General features: G+C 36.3%; 1 protein-coding gene across 1 annotated transcript in view; it reads left to right on the top strand.

Annotated features, from left to right (window-relative positions):
* ADGRV1 (adhesion G protein-coupled receptor V1) overlaps window positions 1-18,598 on the top strand; it is a 452,962-nt gene that overhangs the window by 93,547 nt on the left and 340,817 nt on the right. The window contains exons 41-51 of the mRNA XM_054714338.1: window positions 591-669; window positions 773-911; window positions 1,873-2,014; window positions 3,062-3,324; window positions 5,640-5,815; window positions 6,998-7,122; window positions 7,902-8,059; window positions 8,156-8,302; window positions 8,644-8,751; window positions 11,624-11,888; window positions 12,626-12,745. Coding sequence (XP_054570313.1) covers window positions 591-669; window positions 773-911; window positions 1,873-2,014; window positions 3,062-3,324; window positions 5,640-5,815; window positions 6,998-7,122; window positions 7,902-8,059; window positions 8,156-8,302; window positions 8,644-8,751; window positions 11,624-11,888; window positions 12,626-12,745 — 1,722 coding nt within the window. The remainder of the gene's footprint in view (window positions 1-590; window positions 670-772; window positions 912-1,872; window positions 2,015-3,061; window positions 3,325-5,639; window positions 5,816-6,997; window positions 7,123-7,901; window positions 8,060-8,155; window positions 8,303-8,643; window positions 8,752-11,623; window positions 11,889-12,625; window positions 12,746-18,598) is intronic.

Raw genomic sequence — 18,598 nt, 5'->3', positions numbered from 1 at the left:
ACCCCCAGATTAAGATAGTACCTCTGGAATTTAAAAGGTATAGGACAAACATATTTAAAAAACAAAACTAAATGGTAACAGGATTTGTTATTAGTATTTCAAAACTGAATAATGGATATTGGTAACATACTGACTGGGTGGACAGAATACAAAATAAAAAGGGATAAGAGCAGTTTACTTCAATGTTAGTCTCTCTTTATTTCTCCTAATCTTTCCCCCATCTTTCCCACCTGTCTCAGCTTCTGTTTGTATCCACCTCTGTCTTCCTCTCTTTCCTCCTCATACATTTTTCTCTGCAGTACTCCCTGCCTCTCTCTCCCCATTTCTTTCTCTTTGTTCTTTCTACTCTTCCCAAATCTTCTCAGCTGGTTAAATTTCAGTAAGTCAGTGCCTCTTGTTAGCAGTTTTCTTATTCAGATGTTATAAGCATTAATGTCTTTATTTTCTTAAACATCTTCTGAATAATGTTGCCAATACCTCTAAATTAGGAATTAATGTAGTCTTCAAGAGACTACCTTTAAATTCTATATAAAATAGTTCTTTTAAAATAATTTATATTTATGTTAAAGTGCATTTCTATGTTTTTTCAGATTCAGAGGGCTTGACTGCACAAATTATTATTGATGCCAACGATGGTGCTCGAGGCAAAATCGAATGGCAGTATAGCAGGTAAGCCCAAGGCCACAAGGGAGTCCTTTTCTGAGGTCCAGATTCTTTACTATTTGTACAGTAAAAGGTTATGAGGAAAATGCTTGTATTCTTTTTCTTACAGGTTTGAAATTAATGAAACCCAAGGACGTTTAACACTGATCGCCCAGAGGAGTGAGGGGGCTCTGGGCCACGTCTCCTTGTTCGTGTACGCCCAGAATTTGGAAGCACAGCTGGGGCTGGATTACAGCTTTACCCCAATGGTGAATTCCTTAAGAATGATAATGATTTAGGCCCTCTATAAACAAATTAATATAAAATAATAAACTGTGCCCTAGCCGGTTTGGCTGAGTGGATAGAGCATCAGCCTGTGGACTGAAGGGTCCCAGGTTCGATTCCGGCCAAGGGCACATGCCTGGGTTGCAGGCTCGATCCCCAGTAGAGGGCGTGCAGGAGGTGGCCAATCGATGATTCTCATCATTCTCTCTCTCTCTCTCTCTCTCTCTCTCTCTCTCTCTCTCTCTCTCTCTCTCTCTCTCTCTCTCTCCCCCCTTTCCTTCCTCTCTGAAATCAATAAAAGTATATTTAATTTAAAGAAAAGGAAAAAAAAGAAAAAATTTCCTCCTTAAATTGAAACCTTAACAATGTAGAAAGGGCTGATTTATGATTCCTTTAAAAAAAAAAAAAACTGTGACATATTCCCATTGTAAATTAGGGCAGAGAACTTCCACATAGTGGAGTAGCTCTCTTCACTGTTTACGATAGCATGTAAGTTGTATTTTCAATACTATTCTAAAGATTAATCTGTATTTTATTAATGCATTATTTTATTGCAATATTTAATACTGAAGTATTATAATGTTACAGAATTTATATTATTAGGGGACCTCAGAGTGTTTCTTATGCTTCTTGAAAATTTAACTGTTGTATTTCACTGTTTTGATGTACTTTGAAACACATTTAGTGTTTTAAAATACATTTTACTTTGTCTCTTTATGCCTTTTATTACTTAACCGAATGTTTACTTCCTTCTATTATTCCACAAATTTTACTTTCCAAACTTAATATTGTCAATTTAAATTTTTAAAAATTAAGCAAAAAAGAAAAAAATCCCTGTTAAATCATTTATTTTACTTTCACAACTATATTGTATTGTATTTCCATTCTGTGAAAATGCAGAGTATATTTAAATATCATACTGTCTACTTTTACTTTCTTGACCAGATTCTTCATTTTGCTCATGGAGAACGGTATAAAAATGTTGACATCATGATTCTTGATGATGATATTCCAGAAGGAGATGAAAAATTTCAGCTGATTTTAACAAATCCTTCTCCTGGACTAGAACTGGGGGGAAGTACAATAGGTAATTGATAATTTCTTATACACAGCTCCCTCTCCCTCATGCTCTTTTCCTAATATAGAGCCAGATATAAAGGGATTAGTCTTGATGGCTTTTTATGCTCACAATACAAAATATTTTAAGTTAAGCATTTTGGAATTTCTGTGTCAATGTAACAATGCTGCTAGCGTGTGTGTGTGTGTGTGTGTGTGTGTGTGTAAGATGAAACAGTAGGTTGGTAACAAAGATAATATTGAGTAATTTCCCTAGTTATTACAGGTTTTATTTAATTTGTAAATGTCTTTCCTTTGAATTTGGAGTTTGCATTGATTTCCTTTTTAGCAGTAGAAGGAATGCCAAGCTAGCTGTTTTAGTGTCATCTAATTGCAGTAGTATTTACACATAGAGTTGAAATGTATTGACACCTGAGGACTGCCAGTGGGAGCCATAATACTTTGGTTGGAACAGTTTAATATTGTTAGCAAAAATCATCCTGGTTACCTGCTTGTTAGCTATCATGCTGAGTGCTTAGAGAAGGTAAAAAGGAGAAAAATGAGGAAACCTCATGGACACACTGAACTTCAGGATGGAAAGGGCTCTACAACAGGGGTAGTTCTGACTCTGTTTTTCCATTACTTTGACACCTGTAGCCTGGTTGATCACTCCAGGATAGTGAGGACAGGCATCCTTGTCTTATTTCTGTTTTTAGTGGCAATGCTTCTAATTGTTCAACATTAACTTTGTTGTTTTGTTTTTTTGGTTATTTTTTTTTTTTTGCTATTGTGTTCTCAGAGGTATCACTTTATCAGGTTGAGGAAACTGTCTTTTTTTACGAGCTTACTGAGTATTTTTATGTCATATGTGAATATAAATTTTAATAAATGCTTTTAAAAATTCCTTTGCTTCTTGACAAAGGGATTTCTTAACATAGGGATGCGGGGAAATTTCCCCCTTGTTTTAAGGTGATCCAGAGAAGAATTAGCCTACTTTACAATGAAGCATCAATACACTTCCCAGCACTTACAAGCCATTCTATTTTCATTTATTACTTCAACATTTTTATTTTGACAGCCGTAATTACTGTCCTTGCTAATGATGATGGCCCTGGAGTTCTATCATTTAACAACAGCGAGCACTTTTTTCTGAGAGAACCAGCAGCTCTCTATGTACAAGAGAGTGTTGCAGTATTATACATTGTTCGGGAACCTGCACAAGGACTGTTTGGAACTGTGACAGTTCAGTTCATTGTGACTGAAGTGGATTCTTCAGTGGAGTCTAAAGATCTGACTCCTTCCAAAGGCTATATTGTTTTAGAAGAAGGTGTTCGATTCAAGGTACAGTATGAGCCTTCACGGACAGGGAATAATCATCTTTTAAATTTACAAAATAATATTTCCTAAGAAGAGCACCCTAGGTCCTAGAAAGAAAAAAGTATTTCCAGCATAGATGTTAGGAAAAGACATGGTTAGATGACTGTGTGAAAGTGCCACGTGCTATATAGTTTATAGAGAGCGCAGCTGGAAAAATTTGCTCTGTGAGTTAGGCAGTGGAATGTGCAAATAAAAAAGAAAATATGTGTATTGCTATTTTAAAATTCAAGTATATTCAAATGGAACACTTCAATTTATATGTCTATAAACAATAAGCTAAAAAAACCCTCTAAACCATTCTTTGCAGTCATGAAGCCTCAGCACAAGCACTCCTTCCTGTCATGTTTTCATTAAGTAAAATACAACTGCTTACTTCAGACTGCTTGTTTCAGAAACAGGTGTCCTATGTGAATGGGAATAGCTCATTGGAGAAAAAATACTGGATTTGGATTACTTACAGATGTGATCTAAACTAGCAGAAGTTTATCTCCAGAAACCTTTTTTCCTATATATTAATAATTTTGTTTTTAAACTTTATTTTTAAAAGAGTTTAAATTAGCCAATTCCACTATCTTAACATATTTTAAGCTCACAATATAATAAAGTATAATTCTAAAGTAATATATTTATCCTAGTTCATCTAAAAGCAGTCCATCCAATAATTAAAATGTTTTATTTATGATCAGTTTATGTAAACTGAGTACATTTTTAGTGAATATTCATTGGCATGTTTAATTTTTTACATTCTTTGAAATTTAGAACCTTTAAAATTTTTTTTTCAAGGACACTTATCTTCATATAGATATTAAAGAATTCAAATTTGAAGTATATTATGAATTTGCCATTGCTTTACATCCACATGCTTTTTAAAAAATGTTTTAAATTAAATTGAAAAATATTTTTAATTATCTTGTGTGGGGTTTTTAAATATTTTTATTGATTTCAGAGGAAGGGAGATGGAGAGCAAGATAGAAACATCAATGATGAGAGAATATCATTGACTGGCTACCTCCTGCATACCCCCTACTGGGGATCAAGCCTGCATCCCAGGCATGTGCCCTGACCTGGAAACAAACTGGGGACTTCTTGGTTAATAGGTCGGTGCCAACCACTGCGCCACACCAGGCCAGGTTGTGGTGTTTTCTTAAAAAACCATTTTTTACAGTATGTTTGAAGACCTACCTTACTGTTCATTAGGCAAATTAAATGTTAGAGAAATTGGAATAAATTTTTCTTTCACACAAATGATGATTTTTTCCCTCCAACATGTTTTTGATTTTGACATATAAAAGATAAAATATACAAATCTTAAGTGTATATCTCAATGACTTTAAAAATATGTATGCACCCATGTAACCACCACTCAAATTAAGATATTGAACATTATCATCACTGAAAAGTTTCTTGCTCTCCCTAGAGGAAACTACTTTTCAGATTCTATCATTAAAGACTCATTCTAGCCTGGCAGCGTGGCTCAGTGGTTGAGCGTTGACCTATGAACCAGGAGGTCATGGTTCGATTCCAGATCAGGGCATATGCCCGGGTTGTGGGCTCTATTCCCAGTGTAGGTTGTGCAGGAGCCAGCCAATCAATGATTCTCTCTCATCATTGGTGTTTTTATCCCTCTTCCTCTCCCTTCCTTTTCGAGATCAAATTAATATTTTTTTAAAGACTCATTTTACTGGTTCTTGAACTTCATATAAGTAGAATCATAGAGTATGTAATCTTTTGTGTCTCGCTTCTTTTGTGCAGTGTAATTTTTGAGATCTATATGGTTGCACACATCAGTAGTTGTGTGTTTTTATTTTTTATTATTTTTTTGCTGAGAAACATTTAATAAAATAGACCACTATTTGTTTATGTATTCTCCTGTTGATGAACATTTGTGTGTGTTTTTTAAATTAGGGCCTACAATGGTTATAAAGTTTTAATAGCGAATCCTAGACTAGAATGAGACTAATACAGTTGTATAGCTAGAGCAGGATAAAGAGTTAGCAAAAATGAATATATAAATTTAATTTTAATCTTAATGTTATTTTTAAGTGCCATAAGTATTTATTTTTAGACACTTCTGTGCCATACATTACAGTGTTGAAAATCTTGAAGTTAGTAAATGGGAAGAGTTGTAACTATCATATTATGGGGATCAATATTAGAATTTAAGAAAAGGTGATGCTTCCAAAACATATTATTTTATTGTCAAAAATGTTTAACAGATTTCTCTGTCTGTTGTAGAAATACTATATTTTAGTGACTTTATCTTTTGATTTTGTTTTCAGGCTCTGCACATATCTGCCATATTAGACACGGAACCAGAAATGGATGAGCATTTTGTTTGTACCTTGTTTAATCCGACTGGAGGTGCTAGACTAGGGGCACGTGTTCGAACCCTGATAACAGTTTTGCAAAACCAGGCCCCTCTGGGGCTATTCAGTATCTCTGCAGTTGCAAATAGGTATAGTTTATTCAAAAGGAAATTGCCACTTCTGAAGCTAAGTAGGAAATATTTTTAAAATATGTTTTTATTGGTTTTAGAGAGAAAGGAAGGGAGAGGGAGAGAGAGATAGAAACATCAATGATGAGAGAGAATCATTGATTGGCTGCCTCCTGCAAGCCCCCTACTGGGGACCAAGTCTGAAACCTGGGCATATGCCCTGACCAGGAATCAAACTGTGACTTCCTGGTTCATGGGTCAATGCTCAACCACTGAGCCACACCAGCTGGGCAGGATATATTTTTTTGACATAAAGAAAATGCAGAAGGAAATTGAGCTCTGACTATCTTAAAAAGGATTTTTAAAATGCTCTCTAGCAGATGGCTTTTTAAAATGCGCTCTAGCATATGCCCTCTCATAACAGGGACTGTCAGAAACTTAATCATGTCCTCCATAATGATGTTATTAGAATTCTTATTTTCCCAAAGTTTACACTTTCAGGTAATGGCTTGCACTGTTTATTTTTCCAATAATAATAAAAAGTGAGAAATAATAGAAATTATATTTAAACAGGGGGCCAGTTCACTGTCCCTCAGACCATTGGAGGGCCGGACTATAGTTTTTAAAAAAAACTATGAACAAATTCCTATGCACACTGCACATATCTTATTTTGAAGTAAAAAAACAAAATGGCAAAAACACCCGCATGTGGCCCGCGGGCCGTAGTTTGAGGATGCCTGGACTAAATGAATTACTCTTCAAAGACATATTACCATGATTATAGTGTAAAATTACCTCTGGAGGCTGAAGATTTTTTTTTATATTTTAGAAATATTTCAATAGATCTTGTTTCACTGATACACTAGGTCAGTGAATTCCTGACTTATTTTTTCTCTGTCACATGTTTTTGTTTTATGTGAGAAATAACAAGTTTTTTTTTTTATTTTTTAGAATATGCAGCATGAAGTTACTATCAGTATTTTGTTATGATCCTAGTATCAGAGTATTACATTTGTGCTTTTAAAAAATCTTCATAAATGAATATTTTTGAGCTGTAGAGTTTAGTCTTCCTGCTTTATAAAATTTGTGGATGGAGCTTACCATGGCTTGTGTAAATTTAAAAATGTATTAAATATATTATAGCATTGTGATATATATTTTAATGTGCTTTTTCTGCTTTCCATAATCATTTGTTTTCTTTAGAGCCACCTCTATAAAGATTGAAGAAGCCAACAGGACTGTATATTTAAATGTGTCACGTACTAATGGCATTGATTTAGCTGTGAGTGTGGAGTGGGAGACGATATCCGAAACAGCCTTTGGCATGAGTATGTTTCATTTCTTATGAGAACAAAATTCTATAACGAAGAAAGATTGCATGTATAAAATTTACATATTCCCTCATGAATTGTATATTACGGATCTGTTGAAAATGGAGAAAAGATATGTAATTCTTTTATTGCACCCACAGATACTTATTGAAGGCCTATTATGTGTCAGGCATAGGTCTAAACTCACAGAGCTTAGAATTTAAAGGGGTGACAGAAATAAAACAAGTAAAAATCAGTGTGTAGTTTAAACTGTAATAAATGTTTTAGAGGGGAAGTTGTTAGTGTTGTGAGAACATAAATGAATGCTTCTCAGGAGTATCAAAGTTTGAACTAAGACAAAATGCTAAGTAGAGATTGATTATGCCAAGACCTGGATTGGAGGAACATGGAGGAAAAAGTTAGAAACCAATGAGGCAGACAACTAGAGTCATTAAAAAAAAGAATGTAAATGAAAAACTTTAGAGTGGCCATTGGGTTATAAATAAGGGGAGTGTTGAGTTTGAAGAGTTAGACAACACTAGATCATTCAAGAGGTTGAAGAACATGTTATGGGCATTTGTCTTAATTCTAGGATTAATGGAAAGCCTTTGAGTGCTTTAAGCAATGGGAAGGATTACTATGCATATATAAGCATAAGGTGGTATGATCACATTTGTGCTTTGAAGACATCCTCAGTGCCATATAAAGAATGGGCTGCACTGTTTGAATAATAAACTCAGAATTGATAAAGTTTGGAAGGGATTATGCACTTGTAAATTATGATATATGTTTTTCAGGGGGAATGCATATTGTGTTTTCCATATTTCAAAGTTTTTTCGATGCCTCGGCTTCTGGCTGGTGTTTCTTTACTTTGGAAGATTCAGTATATGGTGTAATGTTAAGAAAGGTGTCTTCTACTATTTACCGATGGCAAGGGGTTTTTATTCCACTTGAGGTAAGCATCGTTTATTTTATAGTATACAAAATAAGATGTGCATGTAAATGTTGGCTACCTCGTGAATTACAGTTATTTTTATCCCTTATATCCTAGGATTTAAATATAGAGAATCCTAAAACTTGTGAGGCCTTTCATATTGGACTTTCTCCCTATTTTGTGATTACTCATGAAGAAAGAAATGAAGAAAAGCCTTCTGTTAACAGTGTGTATACATTCACATCTGGACTCAAATTATTCCTGGTAAAAGAAACAAACAACAAAAAAACTTTACTTTTTCGTAGATTGCTTTATTTAAAAGAAAAATTAGATTTGTAAACTTGATCTAAATGGAAGTTAATGCATGGTCTATGGTCATGTGGAAAGGGCTTTTGGCAAGTTGATACTCATTTGAGCAAGGTGTCTTAATCTGGGGATGTTTTTTGTTTTTCTTGAAAGGGTACCTAGTTAGGCATATCTAGATATCAGAGGATTTTCCAAGTTTTGAACTTCAAATACTGACTCATACTATTACTCTATTCAGATCCTTTTTTAGTTGTATTCTACTTTAAATTTTTATTCCTACTGTTCTGTCTTCTTTGCAGGTACAAACAATAATTATTTCAGAAAGTTCTCAAGTAAGATATTTTACTTCAGACAGTCAAGATTATTTAATTGTTTCAAGTCAAAGAAATGATTCTGCATTAACACAGGTTTGATTCTTTTAAAATGAATTTTTTAATGCTATAATTAAAGCTCATCAAAGATGTAGTCTGTAGGTTTAATATAAAATAACACCATAATTTGATTGGAGGAAAGTAGTAAAGTAGAATATACATACTGATTAGTTACAGTTAATTTTTAAAAAATCTTCCAATTTTTTTTCTTTTTTTTTTAAACATTTTTATTTATTGGTTTTAGAGAGAGAGGAATGGGGGAGATAGAGATGGATCATCGATTTGTTGTTTCACTTCTTTATGCATTTGTTGGTTGCTTCTTGTATGCACCCTGACCAGGTATCAAACCCACAACCTTGGGGTATGGGAATGACCCTCTAACCAACTAATGTTGGTTAGCATATGTTATATAAATACTTGATTATTGACAATATTCTCCATCTGCATAAATGTTTACACCATGTTAAAGGGGATGAGTAGAGAAATGATATAATTACTACGAACTAAATTTACTAATTACTCAAGCATGACATAATGGGTGAAAGGAGGGGTGATCCATCCGTCCACGTGGGGTGCTGCTCTGGCTGGTGCGTGGACAGGGTAGGGCTCCCCTTCATACTCCCAGGCTGCAAAAATAGGACAAGGATTCCACTTAGTTGGGAGAAACCTACGTCCTATATAGTTTTCGTTAATCGGGCTTTGTTTTGCCTTCCCAAAATAATATTTTCTATTTCTAAGGGATATGAAAAATATCCTCTATTTTCTCATAAAAACTTCAGGCAGTAATCTGGTTAAAGACAAATGTATCCGTTTCCCATTGCTGATGTAACAAATGACCACAAACTTAGCAGCTTAAAACACAAATGGATTCTCTGACAGTTCAGGAGGTGAGATGTCTCAAACAGGTCTCTCTGGGCTAACATCAAGGTGTTGGCAGTTCCCCCAGGAGAATGTCTCTGCCTTTTCCAGCTTCCAGAGGCTGCCCCATCCCCTAACTCTCGGCCCTCCTTCATCTTCAAAACCAGCAACCGCAGCATCCCCGCCTCGGCTTCTGTTGCCCCATCTCCTTCTCTGACCGTCCTGCTTTCCCTCTTTTCCTTGTTGGGACCTTTGTGATGACCTTGAGACCAGCTCGACAGTCAGGATGATCTCCCATCTCCAGATCCCTTAATCACATCTGCAAAGCCTCCTCTGCCGTGGGAGGTGCTATATTTACATGTTCCAGGGATTGGGACTTGAACAAGGAAACTTTGGCCCAGAATTTGCCTTTACTGCCGAGGTCAGCCAGCACCGACACCTGCTGGCTTCTCTCTCCTGTGTCCAGTACACACCACCTTTCTCCCCTGATGTGGGCCTGTCAATATACTGAGAGATACACTTGACCACTAGAGCCATCTGTCCTCCCTTTTTGATGCTGGATAATATTCCAAAAATGTCAGCTGTAATTGCTAGGGCTCCACAATCACTTCTTTTTTAAAAATTATTATTTTTATTTATTTATTCTTTATTGATTAAGGTATTACATATGTGTCCTTATCCCCCCATTGCCCCCACCCCCGGCTCATGCCCTTATCCCCCCTGGTGTCTGTGTCCATTGGTTAGGCTTGGTAGCCATCCCTCTGTATTCCAGACTTACATATCTAACTTCCTATTAGCATCTCCACTTAAATATATTTTAGGTATGGAAGATTTAGCATATCCCCACTGAACTTTGGATTTTCTCTGCAAAACTTGTTCAGTGCTTGCTATCATCTCAGGAAATAGCAACCTCATAAGTGCAGTTGCTCTGGGATGTGTCCTTGATTACTCCTCTTTAATGACATCTAATTTATTATTAGGTGTTTTTGTTTATATTTTCCAATAATTGAATACAGACATTTTTTTTCCATTGCTGCTTCTCTCTCCTTAATCCAGGTCCCCATCACTTCTCTCCCACACTATTAGAGTAGCCTCTAGCTGGTTTCCAAACTTCTTCTCTGACCTCCTCAGACCCATTCCCAGTCAAGTGGCTGGGTAATATTTTATTTTATTATTTTATATATTTTTTCTAACTGGTCTTTAGTTCCCTAGAACTATAAGCTTCCTTCCAGTTAGACCCGTTTTAATTCAGATAATGACAAACTTTTCCTGCCTTGGAAATTTTGTCATTCTCTCTACCTTTATTTTCCTAATACACCCATAGTTCTCTATCACATCATTTCAATTGCTATCTTTAGCACTTGTATCTATTTCATAATCATGCATTTATTTAATTATTGGTGTGTTTGTTTGCCTTTGACTAATACTTAATATCCATAAAGGGAGATATTACTCTATTCATAACTCCTAGAATAATGCTTGGCTCATATAAGCTTCCCAATTGTTGACTGAATAAATAGCATTCTTTCTGAAATTGACCAGGTTGTATATTTGGGATTGTCTTTTAATTTTAAACATATGAACACTCACCCTGAAACCTTGTATGCATTGCCACCGTTAGTACTAAAACGTTCAGGTGTTTCTCTTGCTCGAGAGAGGGCAATGGATGATGTTACAGCATCAGAAAGTTTCTAATCTAGTTCTAAATTTTTTATTCTCTCTACCGAATTCTCTTCTCTTTTTGGCATTCCTCTTCTCTTGCTATCACTGACTCCTGCCCAGATGTCTATTTGAAACTGATTTATTTTTAAGTAACTTTGCTTTAAAATTCATTCTACCTGTGTGTCTTCTCTCTCTCTTTTCTCTCTCACTCTTACACACATACAGAAAAAAGGGGAGAGAGCTTCAGTTTTGCTACTTTCTCATGTATGAAAATATCCTCTCAACTAAATTAAAGGGTCTAGGAGAATAAACATATGACACTGGTTAAATTATCACAAGTACTCAATTCCTCATCACGAAGGATTCTGTATTTGAACACTCCCTGCAGGTCTTCCGGTGGAATGGAGGAAGCTTCGTGCTGCATCAGACACTCCCTGTCCGAGGTGTGCTGGCCATGGCCTTGTTCACCAGAGGAGGCTCTGTGTTCTTAGCCATTTCCCAGGCTCATGCCAGGCTCAATTCCGTTTTGCTGAGATGGTCTGGCAATGAGTTTGTTAACTTTCAAGAAGTGCCCATCAGTGGGACAACACACGTTGAGGCCTTGATTTCAGGAGATGATATTTACTTAATTTTTGCCAAAACTGTCTCTCTAGGTAAGAAGATATAATATTTGTAATGCATACAGAGTTATCAAAATTAGTATTCATATAGTATGTTCATATGAAAATGCTCTCATAATAATTTTTTAGCTAAGTCATATAATGTTTCTTGATGGATAAATATTGGCTGTCAGCTACAAATAGATTTGGGGGAAAAAATTGTTATGCCCATAATCTTTAGGGGTTCTGAATCACTACTTTCAAGATATTAAAATAAAATTGGGGAATGGATGGGTAAAGTGGAAAGATCTATGAAATACTATGAAGATATTATACTTATAGCATAAGCAGATAACTTTTTACATGACTGTACTTGGGGTGCCATGGATAATTTATAGTAGTAATAAATAGTGCTTAGCAACTTTTGATAAAACTTTAAAATTATTTATTGAATATGATTATGCTTTCTTCTGCTTAGTGGAACTTTCATAAATAAAATTCCAACACTCCTAAAAAATAAAACATTTGTTGCTATTTTTTTTTAAATATTGGGTCATGATTAGTGGCTAACTATGTATATACTTCATGTGACAAATGCAAAAAGACTTGAAATGTTTCCTAATAAGTTGTATTTCTGTTTAACTAAGTGAATTCTGAGAACTCTCCTATAAAATTTGTTTTTTTAATCAGATTTAATGTTTTTATTATAGTTTTCCTGTGTAATTGTCATATTTTTTTCCTTCAGATTTGAAACTTTTGCCTTTAGATTTGACTTTTATTTATTATTGTAGGAGATCAAAGTTCAATTGATATTTTCATCTGGGAGCCAGGACAGTCTTCTTTTAGATATTTTCAATCCCTGGATTTTGCTGCTAATAGGATCCACTCCTTCACACCAGCTTCAGGAATAGGTAAGGGATTTTCAACTGCTAGCTAATCCTGAAGGCAGTGTGAAAAGCCAGAATGATTTTAATCTCACTGAATTAGAGGTAGTGTTACATTGCCAGACACGGGGTATTTTACTAAGGATGTAAAATCAAGATCTTGACAATAATATTTCCAGAAATCCTAGAATTTTCAAAAGACTGATACTGATACTCTTAAAATAGGGGTTGTGTTTGAGAAGAATAAGAATGACTAAAATAAGGGGGAAATATAAGTAAAGAATAAGGAAGTGTAATACATTACTTTTGTCTAGAGAAAAATGAAGAGTGAGGTTACATTTATATTTTTTAACTATGAAAGTATTTATAAGGGACTTGCAAGGATGTGTATTGAAGAATTTTTAAAAAAGTTAGAAAATGGTTGTGAGAACTTTGCCGTTCTCGTTCACTTTCCCAACTTTCTTGGTCCGAAATCTTTTCTTGGTTCTCTGTACTGTACTCTACACATCAGAAATATAAGCAGTGTTTTTACTGTAATCTCAGTAGTTTCTGAAACAGAATCTGTTCATGAGAACCCAAGGGGTCAATCTGTCTGGAGGCTGTAGGATTATGTCAGGGCTGGTAAGGAGTCACTTGGGTGGGCCAGTGACAATAAGTTGAAGAAGCCAAGGTCATTGACATGGTGAACCTGTGGGGCTGCCTCCCACAGCAGGTGAACAGTGCAGGGGGCACACTCTGAGTCAGCGTGTCTCTTGTCAAGGTGCCCAGAGGAGCTTGGAAGCCAAACCTGAGTGGCTCAGCAGGCAAGTCTGGAAGAGTCCAAGTCCCACTTTTAAACTGAGATAAGGAAATTCTATATGAATTAAACAGTACACATACACTAATTAGATATTACCTGTAAGCCATTGTTTGAAGTTATGAAGAATTTCTCACCTTCAAAGGTTTAATGTCTGGTTGGAGAAGCAAGAAAAATAGTAAGATAATAATTCAAGGTAGAGCCCCAATCCCATTTGCTCTGTGAGTGGTAGGATTGGAGGGGTTAAGGGGTCTCAGACCGGAGCTTGAGCTCTGCCTGGGTGGATTGGTAGGAAATATTGTGTGGAGGGGAAAAGATCTGAGCAAAAGTGAAAGGCAGGATTGTCTGTGGCGTTAAGAGCACAATGGGCAGACTAGTGTGGTAGGGACAAAGGATTTGATTCAGAATGGGGTGGTGGTAAGGTTGGAAACACACTTGAGTCTAAACAGGTGGGCTTGGAATGTCAGCCTGGGTTTGAACTGTTTCAGATGGTCCAGTGGTTCCCAGTCATTTTGGTCTTAGGAACTTTTCACCCTCTTAAAAAATTGAGGCCCTCAAAGAGTTTTTGTTTGCGTGTATATCTACTGATATTTATTGTATTCGAAATCAAATGGAGAAATTTCAAAGACATTTATTTATTAGTTCATTTAAGAATGACAGCAATAAACTCATTACATGTGAACATAAATAACATGCTTTATTTAAAAACAAAACAAAACACTGTATTTTCCAAAACAAAATTTTTATAAAAAGAATGGTATTTCTTTTTTGTTTTTGAAACTTTCATATCTGGTTTAATAGACGATATCTGGATTTTTGTGTCTGCATCGGTATTTAGCCTATTGTAATAATATCAATCATATATCCTCTGGAAAATCCCACCATTCACTCACGAAAGAATGACAGTGAAGTAGACAGACAACATCTTAGTATTATTATGAAAATATAAGGTGTCTCCCAAAATATAAACACACACTTGGAATAATTATAAAGGCAGTGTTTATTAAAATACATTTCATCTTCAAAATTGGGATATCAGCTGTTAAAATGTGTATACAGTTTTTGGGACACCTGTAGTTTTGACTTCACGGTCTCTTTAAGGGTCTCAAGACTCTTAAGGATCCCCAGACAGTATTCTGAGCATCACTGAGGCAGAGAAATCCTTGTAGGCATTTTAAAGACCAGTGATGATCAAAGGCATGTTTCACAACTCCACTTACCTTTGGTGCACAGAATATGCTGGAGGCAGTAGTTTGTAACTGCCCAGGCCAGAGGTGATGTAGAAGCCTCTGTGGGTGGTTAAGTGAGATGGAACTGAAATCAGGAGGAAATCAAGTAGGGGTTTAGACATCGGGGACATCAATGCATGGAGGTAGTTGAAGTCACAAAAGTTAAAATCTACAAAGTAAATGCTATTGAAAAGAGTAGAGGATTTAGCACAAACACAGGAGTTTATTCTTGCAGTTTTTCTTTTAGGTGCCTGACTTGCTTTCTCTATCAGACATGCAACCTTTAGGTACTGTCAACTTCAGTCACCTTTACTGTTCACCAGGAATCAGAGGGTTTTTTTAATATTCCATTTTTTAAATTAAATCTATTGGGGTGACATTGGTTAATAAAATTATGTAGGTTTCAAGTTACAATTCTATAATACATCATTTGTATATTGCATTGTGTGCTGACTACCCAGAGTCAAATCTCGTTCCATCACCATATATTTGACTGCCTTTACCCTTTGCTACCTTTTTGTAGATTGTTCATTTCACTTTGTTTTCATGTGTCCTACACCCCACTTCTCAGCTCTGTGTCCCCAGGTTCTCTCAGACCCCAGCACCTCCCTTCTGGGACATTCCTTTGTTTTCTGGCTCCCATGCCAGGTTCATTCTGCTGTTGGTGTCTACCTCTGTTCTGCTCATCTTCTCCTTGAATAACTTCCTTTACATTGTCAGCCGCTGACAGGCCTTCACTCTGTGATGTTGCTGTGATAAACAACTTGAGCGATGTACTCATCATTCACTCAACAATAGATTCACTGAATAAATTATGGATCTTTCATCATGGATTTGTGTAGTTTTTGACTACTTGTTCCTTAATTTTATACCTTTATCATTTTTGCTTCTCTTATACTTCAAGTTTTCAAGTGGACTAACTTCATCTACTTGAGTCACTTATTATAATTCAAAATAGTTGCCTAATGAATGTTTTTTAAGGATGAGGAATGCTGCCTGAATGGGCTATTAATTGAAGTTATAGAATTCTCTTTAAAGACTTTTAAAAAATAGAATAGGCACATTTCTAAAAGAATTTGTGAAAAAATTTGCCAGAGGCTTCTTAAAAGACCCATTGTGAGGTTTCTTTATTCTTTTGTTTCTGTGACTTGAGGTTGTAGAAGTATGAAAAGATTATAGGTAATTATTTAGAATGGCTTATTATAGATCCATTGAAAGCTGAAATTATGCATTAAATAATATTCAAGGATTTTATTATTTTGAATGTGTCAAATATTTTATTAAAAGCATTAGATTGGAGCCATGACTATGAGGATTACATATTTATTCTGGTTAATGACCTGACAGAGATTATTGGGTGGTGACTGAATTCTTTAAATTGAATAAGAAGAATGAATATAACAAAGGCTGCAAGAACATATAAATGTATCTCCCATTTCTCTCTTCTCTCCTTTATTATTTAATAGATATTTTTAGTGCCAATTATGTGCCAAGCACAGTGGTAGACCCTGAGAAAACACTGGTAAGCAGAATCAGATATCACCTCTGCCCTGAAGAAGTTTAACAGGTAATAGGGAAGAGAGACATATGTAAAATCACACAAATACGTTTCTGGCTGCATACAGATAACTGCTATGAAAGAATAAAGAACTCCCATAGCACAAAATGGAGAGGCCTTGACCTGGTCTAAGGGATGCCCCGAGAACTTTCTTACGTAAGTAGGTGTTAATGAGGCTGAGTTGAGCATAGGGTGGGCTCTAGGTTGAGGGAACAACATGTGCAGAGGTCAGATGGTAGCAGTGAGCATGAGCTTTTAAAGGACCTGGGAGAGGTCAAATGGCAGTGAGGAGAGAGTGGTATAGGATGTAACTGAAGATGTAATCAGACCAGAGAGGGATTTAAAGGATCATTATCTTTATCCTAAAAGTATGTGGGTGTCTTTTATGAGAGGGTGATGAGGAGATAGAGAAAGAGGGGTGCAGGGAGAGAGAAACAGAACGAGAATACACACCATGGGGAGAAAAGCTCAGAGGCTGGTAAGAGATGTCTTGAAGATAGTCTGGAGGCTCATGGCATGTTTCAGACTAAAGATGTTGCATGGTAGAAATTAGACAAGTAGATTCACTCAGAAAATGTTTCACAAGTAAAATCCACAGGAGTTGATGATAGATCAGATATGGGGGTATGTGATAGGGAGGATGTCAAGAATGAGTCTAATTTTTACATAGGTGGTAGTCCCTTAACCATTATGGTGATCACTGGGAGGAAGTCCAGGCACGTAGGGACAGAGATAATGAGTTTCATTGGAATCAATTGAGATGCCTTTGAGTCATTCGTGTGCAGATATTGAATAAGTATTGCTGGTCAGAGCTTAGAAGAGAGTCCTAGACTGCAGATATTGGATGTTCTACACGCAGAGAAGGAAAATGTAGAAAGAGACTATGTAGTGTGAGAGGAGGGATCCTCAAACCAAGCCTTGCTGAATTCCACTTTTTAAAGGGGAGGTGAAGGAGACTATGTGGACAAAAGATTCAGGAAATATGGACATCTCTAGCTAACCCTTACTGAATGTTATGTCCCAGGTCCTGTTGCCGTCCTTCACTTTATTATATCATTCATCCTCTAAGCTCTGTGTGTTGCTGGAAAGACCCTCACCCCTCTTCTCTTTAGTCCTCCAATACTCTCAGCTTCATCAAAAAATAGTACGTTTGAAAATCATTTGGATTAAGCTCATTACTCTCCATCCCTGTTCAGTTACCATAAGAAGCGCAGGCCCCTGGGAATGAGATTCTCATTCCCATGTGTTCTGTTCATGCTCTAGACCAGTGGTCACCAGCCTTTCAGGCCTCAAGGACCACCAGTGGTCCGCGGACCACCAGTTGGCAACCGCTGCTCTAGACCATCTGAGCCCAAAGTTCTAGTCCAGATGCTCACATCTCATTTCCCCAACCCCCCAAATCCTTCCACAGTGCCCTGTGAAACAGATACACTGTATCTCAAACTTTTCTCAGGATATTCTCTTCTCTTTGCTCTGGAACTTGGCTCTCTCCTGAGGACACTGCTTCTCATGAAGCCCTTCCTGGCTGCTCCATCTTTACTGGTTTCTTCTTATATTCCCAGGCCTCTAAATGGTTAGGAATGCTTGCTTTAGCGCTTAGTCCTAGAACTTCTCTTTACACTCACTCCTTAAGTAATCTCATCCATTTGCCTACATGTGGGATGCTTTTAATTTTTTTATAGTTTTGCTAAGTGGAAGATAATTCTGTAATCAGTACTAGTTAAAATCCTCTTCCCAAACAGACTCATAGACACAGAGAGCATGCTGGTGGTTGCCAGAGGGGAGGAGAATTGGGGGACTGGGTGGAAGAGTTGAAGGGATGAATAACTACAAATTGGTAGTTACAAATTAGTTATGGGATGCGAAGTACAGCATAGGGACTATAGTTAATAATATTGTGATAACTATGTATGGTGCCAGGTAAAAATATGTACTGGAAACATCAGGGGGAACCCTTTATAGAGTATATGATTGTCTAACCACTATGCTGTACACTTGGAAGCCAATACAAAGTAAACTGTAATTGAAACAAAAAAAGGGTAAAAAAAATCCTCTTCCTCAAGTAGAGATTTTTTTTCTTTCCCTCATACATTCCTGACCCAATTTCATGATCCTGAACAGTACAAATGCCTATTTTCTGAGAAAACACTCTCTGCATACTTATATTCAGATTTAAACCTACACTTCCTACTCTAAATCTCTGATTACCTATTTGCTGCCTTGTAATACTAATCAGATTGCAAGGACGTGAATAGGAGTGTATCTCCCAGGGTTGGATTCATCATCAGTGATGATCA

The sequence above is a fragment of the Eptesicus fuscus genome, chromosome 4, assembly GCF_027574615.1.
Source record: "Eptesicus fuscus isolate TK198812 chromosome 4, DD_ASM_mEF_20220401, whole genome shotgun sequence".
Lineage (NCBI taxonomy): Eukaryota > Metazoa > Chordata > Mammalia > Chiroptera > Vespertilionidae > Eptesicus > Eptesicus fuscus.
Note: the sequence above shows the minus strand (reverse complement) of the source record. Positions and strands in the feature narration are given on the sequence as shown.